Source organism: Crassostrea angulata, chromosome 9 (assembly GCF_025612915.1).
Source record: "Crassostrea angulata isolate pt1a10 chromosome 9, ASM2561291v2, whole genome shotgun sequence".
NCBI classification, from domain to species: domain Eukaryota; kingdom Metazoa; phylum Mollusca; class Bivalvia; order Ostreida; family Ostreidae; genus Magallana; species Magallana angulata.
The window spans coordinates 27,930,857-27,950,351 of record NC_069119.1 but is presented as its reverse complement, the minus strand read 5'-3'; the positions used below and the strand labels follow the sequence as shown (position 1 = coordinate 27,950,351).

At 30.7% G+C, this 19,495-nt stretch overlaps 1 protein-coding gene across 2 annotated transcripts; it reads right to left on the bottom strand.

Moving 5' to 3' along the window:
• Positions 1–814: 814 nt before the first annotated feature.
• LOC128164296 (uncharacterized) lies at positions 815–19,289 on the bottom strand. Of its 2 annotated transcripts, XM_052828073.1 has the most exons (17): positions 19,123–19,289; positions 15,199–15,320; positions 12,943–13,006; positions 12,767–12,838; positions 9,417–9,533; positions 8,634–8,723; positions 7,798–7,938; positions 6,944–7,042; positions 6,720–6,833; positions 6,517–6,621; positions 6,351–6,425; positions 6,094–6,180; positions 5,617–5,971; positions 4,125–4,313; positions 3,068–3,366; positions 1,744–2,234; positions 815–913 (listed from the first exon to the last, which is right to left on the bottom strand). In XM_052828073.1, exons 2-17 carry the CDS (start codon positions 15,200–15,202, stop codon positions 843–845), a joined length of 2,373 nt encoding a protein of 790 aa, XP_052684033.1. In that variant the 5' UTR covers positions 15,203–15,320; positions 19,123–19,289; the 3' UTR covers positions 815–842. The 2 variants fall into 2 exon arrangements, with proteins under 2 accessions (XP_052684033.1, XP_052684034.1); XM_052828074.1 differs by lacking the exon at positions 6,351–6,425.
• Positions 19,290–19,495: the final 206 nt, after the last annotated feature.

The following is a 19,495-nucleotide window of genomic DNA, read 5'->3' as shown; positions in this document are numbered from 1 at the left end:
TTTAAATGACCTCAAACCCACAAATACATCTGCTTGTACCATACGAATACCATATCACGTGACCACAATGAACAAAAATATTGTACGGTTAAATATATATTTCAGAAATATATTGCATTTTAGCGACTGTTATTAATTTTATAAGGACATGCCTGTAGAACTAAAGTATACGTGTTTTCATCCAAAAATTCGCCAATATTTTTATTGGCCGCCTTAACTGTACTGCAAATTGCACTTAATGAGGAAACGCGTTCTCTTGAGAGCTCAGTCAATACCTTTAGTGCGTGAATTGTGTAAATTAATTACGTAAAACAGCTACATATTTCGCCATAAGGAATGTTTTACCAAGGCTTAGTGATTGTAACGTAATATTGGGAGTATAATCGCCATAAAATATCTCTTTAAATATTATTTTATATTTTGATGCATGATGCATTTGATCAAAGCAAAGTAGTTCCAATGTCCCTAATTTGGGATGTTCCCGACAGTGACTAGTAGCTATACTTTTACACTTTTTACAAATAAAAAGGAATGTTAAAAAAATCTGATTGTTGAATTTTTAAAGCTATATGGCCAGTTTTTGGGGGTTTTTTTTTGGGGGGGGGGGGGTGTTTCTTAATTGGTGTTAAAAATCAAATCAGAGTACTTTGTCCACACGTTCATTTTTTATGTATTGCGTGTATCAAACCCTAAACAATTACAGTATGAATATATTTTATAATACTGTAGAGATACTTGAATATTACATATTTCAGTGACATAAATCAAAATAAGAAACAGATGGGTTTTAGTCAGATGACATTTTTAAAAGAAAAAAATGAGCATTATACATGCACTTCAGCTCATAATATGCTGCAATGAGATGAACCCTTAATTTCTACAACCGGTTCCTCACTCCTAGACTGCGGCCCATCTAAAAAAAAAATAGATTGCATGATTTTAAAATAAAAGTTTGAAAAATGTATGCTTAATTATTTAACATTCGTTTTTATGGCATAAGTATCATTTTAGACATTGCATAAAGCGTAAATGTTAATTTATTGTTATGGCCGTATTAAAGGAAAGGAACATTCAATATTTTTGTTTTGTTTCTGTCTATTCTTTGTTTATCAACCATATCCTCTTTTGTTACACCCAACATTTTTTTAATTAACCATTGAAGATGTTTGAAAAGAAACTATGTACATGCACGTATCAAAACAAAGTATGAAAAAAGATGCTTTATTTCCCAAACTCATATCCCCCCAAAAATGTTTACATTAAAGATTCATTAAATTTGGATTCTTATGAGGAGAGAACTGATAAACAAATGATAACAGAATACTGTGGAATCATTAAATTTCGTGGGGGCCAATTTTCGTGGATTGCTTAAATTTTACAGGATCGTGGGGACGTAATTTCGTGTATTCTTTTAAACCTACGGAGGAAATATGACTTTATTGCCATAATTTAATAATTCGTGGAGGATGTTAATTCGTGGATGAGAGGTACCCACGAATTCCACGAAAATTGAGCCACCACGAAATCTAATGATTCCACAGTATATTGATAGTTTACTTTTTCGGGTTTTTTTACGGCCTGAATAAATCAGAACTTTTTAATCTTATATAATGTTCATCTTTTTAAATCTTAAACAGTTTTGGTGGCTCATTCGCTATGCATATGTGTTTTAAAGTTTATCATTTCTATTTTTTTAAATTCTAATTTTGTGATGTAATGAAAAAAGTTTAAGGTTATTCTTACATTTCCACTTTCTTAAAAGATAGTTCCAATCTAACTGTTTTGAATCTAAGGTTTGGTCGTTTAGATCCATCTGTACATATCCCGTTGGATTATTTTTATCAAGACAATGAAGTTTTACACGTGCGAAACACGATCCTTTCTTTATAAACGTTATTACAGGTGGATCTACTTCTTTTAGTCCGACATTTCCTCTGAAACCAAGACGAATTACTTCGCCAGGTGTTATGAGGAAATCTGAACTTTCATCAAACTCTTCAATTCGAATCCATTTGTTCCTAATATACTTGGATGCTTGATCAGATAGATCGAATCCTTTTGACTCAACGCAAAGCACACACAAATTTATAGTGGCATCTTGATCCTCGGGTACCATATATAATGTTAACAATTTGCACTGTGCTTTGAAACCAAGAAGTGTTAGAAATATGTCAAGAATCTTGTCAGATTTCTTTTTGTTCGATTGAACATTTTCAATTCCAACAATGTAAGATCTGCAAGTAAAAAAAGTCATTTTACGAATGTCTTATCTAGTTAACAAGTTTAGAAATGTATCAATATTGTTCAGTAGTGATATTTTTTTTTCAATATTAAAAAAACAATGTAAAAAAACAAAGAAACACAAAATGCCGTTAACACACTGCAAAGGCTTCTTTGACAACATTTTGTAATTTTTTTTCATTGCCAAAACTTTCATCGAAAATTTCTCCTAAAAAGGTACCAAATATTTAACTGGTAAATCATTTTTTTCTCCCGTTGTCATTATCTGGTTAAGTATACGAATGTCTTTAAAATCAAATTGAATAACGTTTTACGTAGATAAATTGCAATGCAATAATATTAACACTGAATAAAACTCAAACGAATATCCCGGAAACAATTGTTCTGTGGCTCATATTCTGCTGACAAAACATACATGTATATAGCTACATGTACATATTAACACATTTTAAACCCATATTAGATTGTGTAAGTGGAAATTAATTATGTCCTTATCCAAAATAACAAGGAAAACAAAGTAAAAAAAAACAAGTACAATCAGCGATAACTACTAGGGCAGTATTACATTTGATTTTCAGTTAAGCGGGAGTTCACCAAATCTAAATGAACATACATGTACAATGACAGTGCTTTTTAAATTGATGTGCAATCATGATCATTTCGTTACTGGCAATGTCTTTCCAATTCAGAAAAACTAATGGTTTTTTCAAGTATCTTCTTGGCGATTCTTAAAAAAATATTTTTTCACTACCTTGTAAACTTTTAAAAATGACATAGCAAATCTGACATCGATTGTTGGATGTTGAGGAAACGTTAATCTACTTGCTTTTTACAATCATGGTTGGAATGATCGTCTATATCCACCTCAAACATCAATTTGTTGTTTTGAACTTTTGGTTCCACTTTATCATATTCCCAGCGATTAAATCCAGAACCTGAAGTCATAAAACGAAAATAAACTGTATCATTTGGTGGCCCTCCGCCTCCTCTTTGGAACTCAACAAATCCCTTCTTAATCTCTTCTGAGGACTCCATTTGCACGCCGTTCATTACTGACACGTCCCCATATTCTTCTGGATTTTCTTCTTGGTATTCCTTTATTCGATTTTCGTCGGTCAGGTGTATCTATGATAATATATAAATTTTCAAAGAATCCATCAACAGAAATATTTTTTTGAGCTTCAAAGTCGATATCAAGGTATTAAGAATGGTTCTCAATTTTGTAAGGAAAGCAAAAACGTGACACATCTTTAAAATAGCATTTTAAACGGCTTAAACAAACGATGCGATGTCACGTTATGTATTTTTTCATGATATTATCAAGGAACAAAACGAGGATGGCTTTTGGCAGGTGAGTATACGGTTATTTCTGTATTCAAATGGGAAAGGTTCGTATTTTAATTATAGCTTAATCCTTCAACTGCAACAACGACAATGAATATTTTGACAAACAGTTTAATCATACTATATTTTTTAAACTGATATGTTTGCTGCATTTATACAGCTGTCTATACAGCTTCCTATAAACTATAAATCAAAATAGCATAATAAACAAATCAAATTCTTATCTTTTATCTCTTTAATACGGGTATTATCTTTCAAAGCTATATGGAACTTTTCTTTGAAAGAAGTCTGAAGCAGTCTAAAATTGGCCACATCCACCAATATCTCTTAATATTTACTGCAATTAGGTTTTCAAGCAATTATTTTTTTTAATCCAAAATCAAACATATGTTCAGAATTACAAAGAAAACTATATTTTTAGGATGTGAACCGTTACCTTTAAAATTTCATAAAAAATACCGGGGTCGGCATCAACGTATCCGTTCATCACTTTTCAGGGCCTAGATGAAAAGAAAACCAAGAACAATATTTGTACTGACCTTACACGTAAATGTCACATCTCTATCAACATCTGAAGGAGGAAGCATCACAGAACATTTAGCTGCAGGCAATGATATCGTCGGACCCTCTCTCATGTTTTGCTTGCTAAATGTTTTCTGATATTTCGGAAACCTATAGTGAACAATAAAAAATTCTCCAGGACTAATGGTCATGGAGACCCGGTTTCCCTACAAGAAATAAAAAAAATTCGCACAAATATTTTGATGTTTTTTGTCAAGGGTCAAATTAATTCAAATACATAAACTATCTGAACCAATACACTGCGAAAAGTTAGAATTATAAATTATGAATAATTTTCAACAACCTGTATGCAACTTTAATCTAATTGACATTAATGAGTTTAATGGTTGAAAAACATGCTGCTCTTTTGAAAAAAAAAATATTTGTAACACGCTATTGAATTGTTGGAATGCAAATTGCAATTTAAAAAAGAACCGATTTCTATAACAGAGTTTGCAATCAAAAAAGTAAGTATAGATAATCAGTTGGGAAAATGTTGTCGAGCTACAAAAAGTAGTAGGTGGTAAGTTGTAACAAATCATCGTACTTGTATGTTTAATTGAAGTTTTTAAATAAATATTCGAGACCATGATATGCATATATGTACACGTATCAAAGCTAGATAAACTCATGACAGTTTAATGTCCACTGGGTTGAGATTATGTTAACTTGGACCAATGATACGTTTAACTATATGACAACATATGTTTTCAGCTCTATTATAAAATCACTGTTGTGCGTTTCATCTCACATTTTCTTTAATAACTTGCTCAACATTTTTTTGCCATTTTTGTGCACATAGCTAAAAATTAATCTCATATCAACGTTCATAAGACAAATATATAAATAGCATTAAATTTTGTAGGGGCTATTATTTGTGGACTCTTGGTATTTTGCTTATTCATTGAGATGCAACTTCGTGGATGTATCCAGTTTCAGTAGAAAAACTAAATATTCCTAAAATTAGTTTTCGTCAAAGACATGTATACAACAAACATGGCTTTACCAAATTCCCCTCCCGGCAATTTCACTTTAAATAAAGTTAGGCTGTATATATCATACGATAAATCATTGCTTAAAGAGTTTATTAGCACTATCCTCATAAATGCATCTCACCTGTCAGGTGTCGTTCGAGATCGATTTTACAAGTCTAATTTTAATTTGATTGTTTTTAATTGTGCATCCAAAAGTATTTCAATTCGTCAATCAATAAAAAAAATCAACTTTTGAACCAATTCTCGGTTTTAGCGATATAGGGTTGTGTTAGGGGGAAATGTTGCAACCCCTTTGCAAATAAAAAAAAAAAGATTGGAAAATAATGACTATTTTTTCTACAAATAATCTCGTTATTATATTATTTCAAGAGCTTCAATGTATTTGTATTTGTATTTTTTTCATTTCATGATAAATTACTTTTTACGTTTCACACAGGAATGGAAAATTACTGAAAACGAATCAAAGTAATTTTACCCGAATAACAACATCTCTTGCAGATATCCAACGTCCTTGTTTGAAGACTTTACCGTCAATTTTTGACCTTATAAATTCAGATTGGTTGTCTATACAAATTTTAACACATGATTTGAAACCCTCCATTTTGAAAACATGAAGTATTTCACTTTTATCTACATCACTGCCGAGTAATAGGTCTTCTATTTCTTTTACAGCTACTCGTTTTAAACTTTCGTCATCTAAATCATCTTTTTCGTGAAAGCCATCAAAATCCGAGCCATTTTCTTTAGAATCATCATATTCGAGAAACCGCTCAAAATCCGATGAACTTATAATTGTAACGTCTTCTATTTGTTGATGTCCTTCTGGCAGGCTTTCAAATATAAATAAAATTAAGAGAAAAAAAAAATATATATTTTTCAAAAAAAAGAAAAAAAAGAAAACAGATGCTGTTTATTCAAAAATTATCTTTATGTATATAACATTTAAACTTACCATTTATCTCCTAAATCAAATAATGTGCATATTTTTAACGACATGGCCTCGGTTATTTTAAGTCGGTAATCCAATTCTCCGATACCACTGCAAATTTAAAGCGTGTAAGCTAAATTCACACACATAACGAACCGTTTAAACAACTGAATTTTCTAACTTTATCAAAACATACTCTGTTGTAAATATTTGTATTAATATTGACAATATTGAAATTCATTTAAAGTCAAAAAAGAATACTTCAGTATAACTGTAATTACCCATCTATGGCATTTTTTAGATCTCTGATTTGATCGCAAACAAGATTGACTTCACACGCAGAGTCCTCTTTATAACTAAAAATTTTAAAATCATTCATGTTATAGCGATTATTAATTATTTTCACAATAAAATTCAAAAGAATTTTACGATATTTCTGTAGGATACCTCAAACTGCGTAAGGCATATCTTCCATTTATTAGCAAACATGCGGAAAGTTTCAACATTTCTTTAAAATCTCTTGCAAGCGGATTTGATGGGTTTTCTATTTCACTGTAAGAATTATAAAAACAAATAAAATCAAATATTTTAGAACATTCAAAAGAATGCATGAATACAAATATAACTATCAATTCAAATAGCATCATTACCTATTGCTCCTCGAATCACATGCCAGTAAAACCCGCAAAAGTCCACATCCTATTCCCATGTAATAGAACTGCTTTACAACCGAAGCAAGCAATGATTTAAATCCTTCCATGGGACTGTGAAAGTTTTTGAAATTCAAAATAAATATACTTTTAAATTTCTAAATCCCATAAGAAGATATTATATATATTTACATGTACTTTGCGAATTTTTATGAAAAACATACCGAAACCTGCTTCTTTTCATGATTTTTAAAGCTATTTTCATTTCGTTACAAACAAATATGTTAAAATCCGTACAAGTTTTCTGGAAGCTGTTTCTGCGTCTGAAAGAGAAAAAAAATGACACCATATTAATCATTTATTTAAAGAGATGAGTTGAAATTCAAATTTCTGCAATTTTAATAAATTTGAAATAATTTTTTGTACATTTAAAACTCTGTGTATCGTTTGTCATTTGACTAATTTCATTCAACATTTAGCAATGTATAAGAAGTTTTAATGAACCATTGTTGGCATAAAAATTGAAAAAAAATTAAATACAATTTGAAAATATTGGGCTCAAATCGTGTCTAAGTTAAATAAATTTATGTACTTTAAACGTAATACATTCTTTGGATTTATTAATCAACATTAACAGAGTTGTTTTCAGAATATATCTTTGATTTTTTTTAAGCACTCGTAATTTTGAACATCTACATTAATAAAATTAAAATCGTTAAATTTCCCAAAACTGACGTACTTTAAAGTTTACGTGAAAATGTCTTTTTAACACATCAAAATATTATATAAACTATTCCAACAACTTGTCTTCACAATGTTTCTGATGTTTTACTTTTACTCTATAAAAACTGCCAAAGGCGTAACAAAACTTGATCAACATCATGTTTCCCCTTAAATGGATTTATCTTAAAGAATGATGTATGGGGCTAGGTGGTCATCAAACTTTTTATTACTCCTGTCCTAAACTTTGACGTAAGAAATGTTGGCCATTAATTAAAAGAAGATGAATTTAGCCTAGAAACAGCAAAGACTCTCTACCCCCCCCCCCCCCCCCCCTTAAGTAAGTGTTAAAATTTACTTAATGGTTTCGGTCCTATAAAGGAAATCGTTGTGGAAAAGAACCGTTGTAATAATCGTTTTGAAAGACTGCAACACCTCGTAGAGAGTGTTAGGTATGTCGCAAATACCTGCACAAAATTGGATGTTTTTCGAAGAGAACCTGCAAGGAAATTTAATAAAACTGAAACTGTTATTTTGTTTAGGTAGGCTAAATTATGTTTAGGAATTCTGTCTCATAAATATATGGTTCTAAAGCAAATGATGCGTGGATTTTATTTCCTCTTAACATTTACTTAGCATTTTCTATGTCATTTAAGATGAGGAAAAGCTATATTATTACGGCTTACAAATCACGCAAAGAAACAATATTAAGCTAATTATAAGAAAAATTTGCAAAATAAATATTGTGACGATGATGCAATTCGGGAGAAACATATAAAAGAATGAATAGCATACAGTAAACTTAATACGCTTAAGGTAATATTGCTTTCAAAAGAAAACATATTGACAAATGAAAACTGTAAGTATGCAATTTGAATTATTCATACAATAACGATCTTCTGCAGCAAACTCTAACAGAAGAACTTTTTTTTGTTAGTTGTTTTTGTTTTTGTTTTTTTTTTTTTTGTGTGTGTGTTTTTTTTTTTTTTGCAGTGGCGACAGAACATGTGGGCACCTTGAAGGTGCCAGATATTTTTTTAATGTTTAATATACAGACTGTATCCTCAGGCACCAAAATGATAACTGAGTTGATAATAGACAGTGATAAGCATGTTGTAGCAGATAAAGGAGACAAATAAACTGAAAAAAAGTATATATATAGCTGAAGACTTTAAGTAAGTTAATGTCACTTACCTGAGAGTAATGTGTATGCAAAGCTTGCATACTATTTCACAGATGTGCTTACTGATCTTAAAGGTATGAACAAATACCTCGAACGGTTCTCTGCAGAAAAGAATGCAATAAAATGTAGGAACACCGGGAGAAATAAACAGTGAGAAAGGTAAATGAATTAGAAGTAGTACATGTAAATCTTAATCTGATTTCAAAATTTCTAAATTATCAATCAATGTTCAAAGAAGTTAAAACTATTCTATATATCTAAGGTGCATTGCAATGAGCGATTGGAGTCAGGGATGATTTTTACAAAAGAAACTTACAACTCAAGACCACTGAATAAATGCTTATTATTCACAAACTAATCAATGTTTCATTAAATGTCTGTAAAATGTTACTATGGAAATCGAAATAGTTGTAAAATAATTAGCTTAAGTTTATAAAAATCCGGTTTATTAAAGATCAGACAATGCTACTGAAAATATATACAACTTTGACGTTAGTTCTCTAAATGTTTGACGTTAGTTCTCTAAATGTAAAACAACGCAATCCCAAAAAGGTATCTAGTTATATATTTCTATTTGCTTATTAAAACGTTACAACTGGAAAATGAGGCACACACATTTAAAATATAGATTGTGGAGCATGATAATATTTTTTTTTTTGGAATAATTGTTATAATTTTATCAATCCTTTAAAAAGTATTAAAACCTAGTGCTGAAAACTTTAGAGAAATTATTTTTAAAGAATAAAAAGACTCAAGTTTATCATTTTTTTTTTTCGGGAATAAAAATACGCTACCCGTAATCTGTACATTGATCACCATTTGAATTGTCAAAAACTTGATGCATAAGGTCAAGGCAGCGTACTGTTTCCTGTACTATACTGCGTCTTTTTTCCCAGTCTTCCCGCGTGTCCCTGCCAAAGGGATATACAAAAAAAGACAGCAAAATATATTAGACTAAGTGACATATTTCCAAAAAGCTGATGAAGATTTTCAGAATTTGTTAAAAATGTTAACCATTCTTAAAATTTAGGACAATCGTATTGTGAATACAGTCTTATTAAAAAAAGGCGTGTCTGTTTTTGGTCTGTTGTGTGTGTGTTTGTGTGTGTGTGTGTTTCAGATCAATTCTTTGTAAATCATTATAGGAATGAAGACTTGCACTGTTTTGAAGTTTGAACAAATTTAAATACGATTTCCTTGAAGGTAACTATACAATACGAAAAGACAACAATAAGCTGAGGGCTTTAAAGTTCTTTACTTTATTTCACTCAGTTTTCTTGCTTTACATACATAAACCAGACACTTTATTACAAATAGATGTAAATGTCTGTTACTACATATATTGGGTAATTTTCGACACGTTTGTGTTTACAAACAGATGATTTGAGTCAATGGAATTCGCCCAATCCTAAATTTGCACACTGACAACAAGGATGAATGTGGCATAACTAAGACGGGATGAATATTTCCCTTGATACAATAGACCATTACAGTATACTATTTGACGAATCTGTATGGTAACTTTTTCATAAAATAAAATCGGCTTCTAATTATGATTTCAATATTTTTTCTTCAAGGATTTTTTTTTAAAAACTACAATTTTTTTCCCATGCACAATCTATATTTACAAGTTTAAAATTTGTTATCTAAATTTTAAAAAAAAATCATACAATTTTGTGTTCTCCTGAAGTAATATAAATAACGGCTCACTGTTTTTTGGTTTTTTTTTTTTGTTAATCTACCACAGGAGCATCGTATCCGTTTTACTCTCTATGACTTATATAATAAACACGGGAAGAATCGAAAGTAGGACACGATTTGTAAACATGGTCAAAAAACAACTTACTTTACAAAAGTTACGCAAATCCTCAAACAAAATGTTGCAAATGTTGTCAAAAACACGTTCACATTGAAATATTCCTAATAAACTCGGTAAAGAGTGTTTTTATCCCATTTAAACTGCTGTCTGCTGCAGACATTCAATCTCTTCGTCAAAGAAAAGATAACTCTGTACTTTCGCCATATTAAAGCTCTCGGGACTCTCTCTATATATGTTTAGTTAAATGATAGAAAAAATTTCGGCGGTAAACAGTGAAATGTCTGGGAAAATTTTCGTCTTGATGTAACTACCGTAAGCATAATAACATTCATTCCGATATATTTGGCATGTACTTTAATTAGCGTAATTTAAAATGCATGCAATTGCTTAAAAACAAACATATTTCCTATCATTTAATTTTTAGTAGAAATGTAAATAATAGTAATTTGATATTGACAATTAAAACAATGCTGAAATTCTTAGGCAACGACAATTAATATAGAGAGTTCCGAGATTTTTCGGATGGCGAAAGTACGGAGTTATCTTTTCTTGGGCGAAGAGATTGAATGTCTGCAGCAGACAGCGGTTTAAATGGGATAAAAAAACGGTTTTTACCGAGTTTACTAGGAATATTTCAATGTGAACGTGTTTTTGACAACATTTGCAACATTGTGTGAGAGGATTTGCCTAACTTTTGTAAAGTAAGTTGTTTTTTGACCATGTTAACAAATCGTGTCCTACTTTCGATTCTTCTCTTGTGTATTATTTATATGTATGTCATAGAGTGTAGAGCGGATACGATGCCCCTGTGATCTAACCCCATTGATATCCATATAAATAAACAAAGATATTTTGTGACCTCTCAAATATATTGATGGTCGGTTTTGTTTTTCATTATTCTTGTTAACTAAGAGTGGAGCCTGTAAAAGAGATTAAGTATTTAAACGTTTTTGAGGTAAGCTATATCTACGCAAAACTATTTAAAAAAATAAAGTCAAGTCACTTCAAAAACAAATAAAACTACTTTACATGATTGTATCATGTTATAAATGTAAAATGTGAACTTCCGGGTAAAGTAGTTGTGGACCCAAAATGATCGGTACAAAAGAACGTGAGTTTGAGAAATATCTAAATTTTCAGGTTATTCTTAATCTTTGAAGACGTTTTGTTTCATTATCGAGATATTTGCATATCTTTGTCAGTGTGGATTCACTGCAAACAATCCGAAAAGAATAAGAAAGAAAATAGTAAAAAATGTAAACGGAACAAGCCTATGTGTTATTTTGGACACCTAGATATAATGAAGCTGTTCACTTATAAGGCATACGTACATGTGATTTACTTACAACTAATAAATACAATCAAAGGAACAAACAGTTGAACACTTTCAGTGTAGGTAATAGTTTAATCATTCAGAAAGGCAATTCAAATATCTTTAATTTGTTAGTTTGAAAGAAAAGAGAATCATTGGCATTTTAGAAGTAAAAACAAATGTAAGAATCTGTGTGCATTGAATAATTGTATGTTGTATAACATTTTATTCATGCATTTTCGGGAAAGATTTACTCCTTACAAAAAATCAAATTAACCTCGTGCGATGCAATTGATGAAAAGAAAATTTTCTCTAGTAAACATTTCTTCATATCTCCCTCACCATCATGGAATAAGTAAACACATGCATGTTCGAGTGCTGACAGAAACGTAATGCTTGTTTACATCTCAAAAGCATTCGACTCAAAACATTACATCTCTTTAAAGTATTAACTGGGGTTTGAAATACATAATTAAAATCTCTGAAGCCATTTTTGAAATATGTCACGGTGTGCTGATTTAGGTAAATCTCCGAGTCACTGACAGATATCTAAATCAAGGGCTTGTTGGGACTTGCAAATAAGATTACGTAAGGTCTTTTTAAGATTTGGAGAAAAAAAAACCCATGTGGCTAGATCTGGAAATACTGAATTGTGTGGCAAGATGATAAATTTCTTTAATTTGCTTTCATGTAATGTTGGATGGTTATGTAACTACATGTTTTAAACATAATATACGCATTAATTAAAATCGAAAGAAAAAAAATTGTCTGAGTTTATATTTCCCGAAACGTTACAATATTTTCTTACGAAGGTTAGATAAAGATACTTCATAAGATTATTTTCTTTCATTACGAGACCATGTCATAAAATTCAGATATTAATTAATTTCTGATTTTCAAAAGGTTTTGTCACAATTGATTAAATACAGGCTTAGAGATAATTATGCCTCTACATAAAGCAATGCAAAAATAATTGTTTCATTAAAAATTAGGAACAAGTTAATGTTACTTACAAGTTTAAATTGGAAGTAAGTATCTGAAGGTCTTCCAATTGATTGCTGATTTTAACCACATCGTCTCTAACACTAAGGAAATGATATGTTGAGTACATTTTGAAATAAAAGTCTTTAGTCATAAATCGAAACTTGAATTTTGATTGTAATAAAAATATACATAATAATATACCTACGTTGTGTTTTTGGCTTTTGATATACTAGTAGCATGGCCACTTTCCGGCTTTAACTTAGAGTTATCTAAAAAGAAAAAAAAAATATTGCAGTAAATAAACCAAAACGGTATGTCGTTAAAGAAAAATCTTTCCTCTTAACCTTTCTCTGTTTTTCCAAAACGAAGGTATCATTTTTCATAGAGACAATCAATGGGTTTAAACTTTTTAAAAGTTTTTTTTCTCTGTGTCAATTGAAGTATTGTATTGACACACATCAGTCGCATTTCGCAACAGTTTTAAATATTCTTTGGAAATAATTAAAAAGTATATATGCTAACTAAAAACTTTAAACATTTGTTTAATATATATGTAGATCGCGCTCAAAATTTCGCCATCTTAAATAGAACTAGTTTGATTTAAAAGAATAACCCCCCCCCCCCCAAAAAAAAAATACATCGCTATGAAAACGGCAGTTGGAAGTTATCATAAATATTTAATATTTACAAATTCATAATAAAAAATGTAATGTTACTTTAATGCAATATCTATTATATCAAAGTTGATACTCTTGTTAACAATAGATATACACATTTCCTACGAAACAACAGAAAGTCAATATTCTTCACAACCTTTTTCTTTGTGTCTGTTATTATGAGTAGCTGATGTTTTCATTGTTGATAAAATTCTGTCATGCTTTTTTAATATATCTCTCAAAGTGTACTTTTAGTGTTTTATTTCATTTTTAATTTTTGTCTGTTTAAATCTATGGATTCAATAAATGTATTTTCTTCATAAAACTTGTCATTTTGTTCCAAACTAATTCATGTCAGTAAAAACAATACCAGCAAAAATCACAAACACATAAGATATCGTCATCGAAGTTAACCTTTCATTTGCCAGAAATACATAATATATACATATTTTATATGTTGATAAACTTATTAAATACCTATAAAAATAAGACAAAAAGGGATGACATGAGACAGTTATACTGCAAGCAGATAAAACGGCATATGTCATGTTTGTTTGTTTGTTTGTTTGTTTTTTTTTTTTGTTTTTTGTTTTTGTTTTTTTTGTTGTTTTTTTTTTGTTACGAACAACACAACTCTTTTTCATAGATGTCGGTTTCTTTTGATGGATGTACGTGTAAAAGGATGACACTGAACAAAAAAAAAACTGCATGTACACGTGCATTTATGCAGACAAACGAAATCACATTAAATGTTGAAGCCGAACAGGTTCTAATTGGGCTTATATATTAATAAAAGTGATGTTAGAAAAAAGATGTCTTTACTTGAAACACTATAATTATTGAAAACGGTGGTTCTTCCCATTAAAAAATAACTTACTCAGATTTAAGTGTTATTAGACAGAAAGAATTTGCTTTCTTAAATTCATAAAATGAAAGGGATATAGAATTGTAACATTGAATTTCTCAAAGAAAATCAATAATCAAAACCGTCCTCAAGTGGCTTTATTTAATATTTCATATATTAGTTAATAGAAAATTAATATTGTCTTTATCTTTGAATAGAAAGTGTACAATGAAAAAATGACAATAACAAACCGTCAACCATCTCAAAAATCCATAAAACGAAATACAAATTCTAAGCATAGCACACAGACCTCCAAAAATAAAGAGGTAGGATCAGGTGCCTAGGAGGAGTGAGCATCCTCTGCTGACCGGTCACACCTGCTGTGTGCTCTTTGTCGTCGTTATTGCGAAAAAATGGAGAAGTTCGTAGATAATTAGGTGATTAATTATGGTCAAACAATAAGTATGTAAAACGTCAGTCAGCATGCGACCCAGTGGAAGATGGTATTTGCTGACAAGGTCTTTGTATCGACCATAGAACTTACAAAAAGATGACTTCAAAAGAGACTGTTGATAGTCCTGTTTTATCAACTTCTTTGTCAGTAGCTTGCCTTGCCCTAGAAACTGGTCATACGTGGAGCATGCCCTTGCGTATCGAATTAACCGAGAGACAAAAACACCATATGCAGGTGATGAAAGTATATTGCTAGAACATAAGGAAAACTGACCATAGAAAATTTGAAGTCATCGCGTTTATCATAGAGTTTTGTTGTCCATATCTTAAACCCTTTGGTCCATTTCCAGTAAAATATCAAAATATTAAACAGATGACGCAGACTCTGTGATATCTTTTATTTCAAGTTATCGAGTCGACTTAAGTTTGAAAATTACAATTGTAAATTGATAATTCGTCGTCGATATACCAAATGTAATTAATATATAGCTGATTGAAACAAACGTACCCATGTTTGCGATTCACTGCAGAAAACAAATCATTTTTCGACACTGCCTTTGTCTTAAATTATCTTCTTTACCCGTGTCATATATTAATAGTTGGGTTTTTTCCTATTATAAATGAAGATCTCTGAAAAATAAAAAAAACAATATATATGCATATATACATGTGAGATTGAAATATGTATAGAAGAAAATGAAGACATAATTAAATGATATCGATATGTTACATTTCATAATCGTTTCCTCTCAACACAAAATCCGAAACTTTGACATGTATTAGTGAATACCTATAAGGTTGAAGCGTTCTCTCATATAGATAGAATAATCCTATCATTACTTTTTAGAATTGCAAACAATGTGAAGTTTTAAAACTTTAATTAAATGAATATAATAAATATTGTTTAGAAAATATTCGATTTTATTCACAGAAAAAACTGCTCTTTTTTATCTTTTCGAAACAAATTTGATTGTAGAACAAAAAAGCATTCACGTTAAACTTACTCAACCATAAACGATTACAGAAAAATCATTAACGTCATTTCTTGTTCTGTAAAATTTTAGCATTTATTTAGTTTCGTATAATAGTTGCAAATCAGAGCTTATGCAAATGAACTGCATACAATACCGTATAACTGGTTTTAAATGCGGGTGCTAATTTTTGCGATTTAATCCTGAAATAGGTATATTTATTTTTTGCGATTTTAAATTTTGCGATTTCACTTTGACACTTTAGTTTATTTTTATTGAATTTTATTACTAGACATTTACATAAAAAAGTATATTCTTATTCTTTACCCTAAACAATACTGACTGGGCCCAGCTTTTTTTCAACGTAATCGGTCCGCCATTACAAGATAGTAGCTGCTCGTCATGGGCACGGACAATGCCCTCCGCAACGGCAATGCAGATTGCTGTGTTAATAATATAACTGCCCACGATTTTCTTAATGAACGAATGCAAGTGTGCACGTCGGAAACCAGTTCGTTACCGAGTAAAACTTTTTTACCCCGCTTGAACGGATTCAATTCAGAAATTTCACAGTTCACGCCGTCTGAAAAATCAAGTTTACGTTTTCGAGATTTGAGCTCCGTGTTGTATTTATCACGTAAATTTCTTGCAGTACTTTCACGTTGTCCTGGAAACTTTGTCTGAAAACGTTCAATGGTCGACGAAGGTCCATGTACACTGGCGTAGTGTCATATCTCAGCTCTCTCGTTCGAAGCAACGAAGCGTGAATTCGGGCTCTATGAAGAGGCACCACAAGGGGTATTTTTATGGGGACATTTCATACGTATTTTTTGCGATTGAATTTTTAGCGATTAAGACTTGATCGCAGAATTTCGCAAAAAATAGCACCCCGTAGAAAAATCCAGTTATACGGTATTAAGTTTTATAACCTTAATCATATGAATAAATAAATAATGTGTAGTAAATTTCAGAAATAATTGTTCTTCTTCTCTCTTGGAAACAAATTTAAAGGTAAAATATTTTCAAATCAGAGCTTATGCAAATTATTTTGTCAATGCATTTCGGTCTTTTGATGAATATTACATGTATATAACATGTACTTTAAAAAAAATCATTAAAAGTTCAGAGGTATTTTCTCGTTTAAAATCAAGGATCTTAAATAAGTTCACTTATTGATTAAGAATTCATTTCTCTACCCAATCAATGTCATTTTACTGTGTCTTTGAATTTTAAAATCGATCTAATTATTAAAGCCGACATGAAGTCGGAAATGCGCATAATTCGTCTTTTACCCTCACGAACCGTTAAATAAGTTTTCAATATTTATAATTGTGATTTTTAACGCTATATGGCGGCTATATAAATTATTGTTGGTGTTCTAGTATTGTGTTTATGGGTTCTTTAAACACCTAAACACATTGTATTGAATGCAGATAAATCTAAAAACGCAATTTTGAAGAATAAACATTTCGATGCAGGCACCAGATAGAATATCCAATATATAATCGATGTAAGACACATGTAAACATAGTCTGAAATCTAGAAACACATATCTCAACATTCATCATTTTGTACTGCTCATGTTATGCCGATGCACATGGGCAAAACATAAACTGAATTCATTCTTACAGAGCCAGAGTCATAAAACGTACCAAGGTTTATTTTAGCATATAATTGTTTAAGTGTTCTTGAGATTAATCAGACATATATTCTGTGGTGACTGTGTAGGTGTCCGATGTGCACGTAACGTAAAAAGTCATATTTTGTTACACTTATGCACACAAAAATATATGTCTTTATTAAAAGTAAGTATCTTTTTTAACAATGATTCTTTTAAAATAATTCCACGTGTCAATTACAATACAGTGTAGCATGCCTAGGTCGAAAACAGCCGACCTTGAGTTTCCTGACCCGTAAACATGTAGGTACCCCGATGGGCAGTGGAGAAAGAATAGCAATGTTGTGAGGAATTTGTAGTAAACTAGAATTATCTGTTTATGTTTATGTCAATTTCAATGTTGATTGTAAAGCAGCATTCTATCTTAAATTCTTTTCAATATCATATTTGGCTCCCTTATGACATGTTTGCCTTAAACGGCACTTTAAAAAGGTTGTTTTAAAAGCATGTGCAATGATCCTGGAATATATTTTGATGTTAAAGATTTAGGTCAAATCAAAGTTCTCTACATAGTTTTCCTACAAAAGTTCTTCATTAAAAACTGCACCTGTTCACATGTCAAAGCTTCATATTAAACTCAAACAACCAATGAAAGACAAATTAAATTTCGACTCGATGGTGCCCACTTAGACGGTTTTTAAATATCTTTTTTAATAAATTGCTTATGAAACTTTCTTTTGATTAGGCGTGGCAATTTGCTATGCATGATTTCAAATGTATTAAACGAACAAATTTTTAAAAGGTTTATAAAAACACACACACACACAATCAGTTGTAGGTGCTATAAGTTGACAAGTTTACTTAGACTCTTATCCGAGGTCCTTACTTTTGAGCAATCAGTGATTTGGGAATTGAAAAGTCATGCTCAGTTGATAATGATTATTATAGACGTAGGCATTGGGAATTTTAGTTTAAACGTCTCTATAAACTGTCACGAAAATATATTTTAGTAAACTTGAAATTTATTTTTTTTGAAAGTGGTTGAGGTGCAATGATTTACTCTGTTGTTTTGGCATACAGGTACATGTATCTACACGTACTAGTATATGTATTTACTCTGTTTTTTGGCATACAGGTACATGTATCTGCACGAACTAGTATATGTATTTACTCTGTTTTGTTGGCATACAGGTACATGTATCTACACGTACTAGTATATGTATTTACTCTGTTTTGTTGGCATACAGGTACATGTATCTACACGTACTTATATATGTATTTACTCTGGGGTTTTTTGGCATACAGGTACATGTATCTGCACGAACTAGTATATGTATTTACTCTTTATTTTGGTATGTGAAGATATAAGAACAACCAATAGCAGTTTGATTTTTTAAGGCAGATACTGTTTTACTTTAATTTATAAAAGCTTAATACACACAGTGAGTGCTTATTAGAAACGATATTTGATGAGATAATTTGGTTTTCAAACAAACAAAATGCTATTTTGACATACAGTTACGGAAATATAAAGAAAAGAAAAATCCGTCATGCAAATTCCAAAGGGTTTAAGATATGTCATTTCTTTTTAATATGTATAAAACATTTTTATACATGCATGCATAATATTTCTAAAGTTATCGATTATCGATTAGTTAAACCATGATCTTGCTTTTCTGAAATAAAACTAAACCAAAACGTTAGCTTTACGCTTTCTCTCATTTGACTTTTTTAATCTGCATCTGTTTTTCGTACATAACAGTTAACCGGTTGATTAAATTGCTCATTTAAATACGCATTAACTGGTTTCTTTAAACAAAAAGGAAAATATTTCTGTACATACTAATTAAAGAATCGATCCATCTTATCCATATGTCCTCGCTGCTATTGTTTTAACGCTTGTTTTCCCCAAACTAAGAATGTTCTCGTGCAATGCATGCTAAAAATTGCTTCATTCATACTGCACTTTAAAAGTCATATTAACTGCGCTTAAACTGTTGTCAAGGGCTTACTGCGTCTTTATTGAGATGATAGTTGGGCAACCTACCAAATGTTATGTATGCCCGACAAAAAGTTTTTAAGTTTAACTAAAATCAATAAAACAACGACAAAAGTCTATTCAAAACACAGACTGCAGTGCATGACATGGTTTATACAAATAAACGTGGTGTATGGAGTTGAAACTCGGCGGTACATTTAAAATAAACCATTAACTG

What these genes read in the sequence shown, in the direction of transcription:
- LOC128164296 (XM_052828073.1), bottom strand. An exon ending in TCAAAAGCCAAAAACACAAC is followed by an intron (nt 12,839 to 12,942) that starts GTAGGTATATTA and finishes TCATTTCCTTAG; the next exon opens with TGTTAGAGACGATGTGGTTA. An exon ending in CTAAAAAATGCCATAGATGG is followed by an intron (nt 6,181 to 6,350) that starts GTAATTACAGTT and finishes TTAAATTTGCAG; the next exon opens with TGGTATCGGAGAATTGGATT.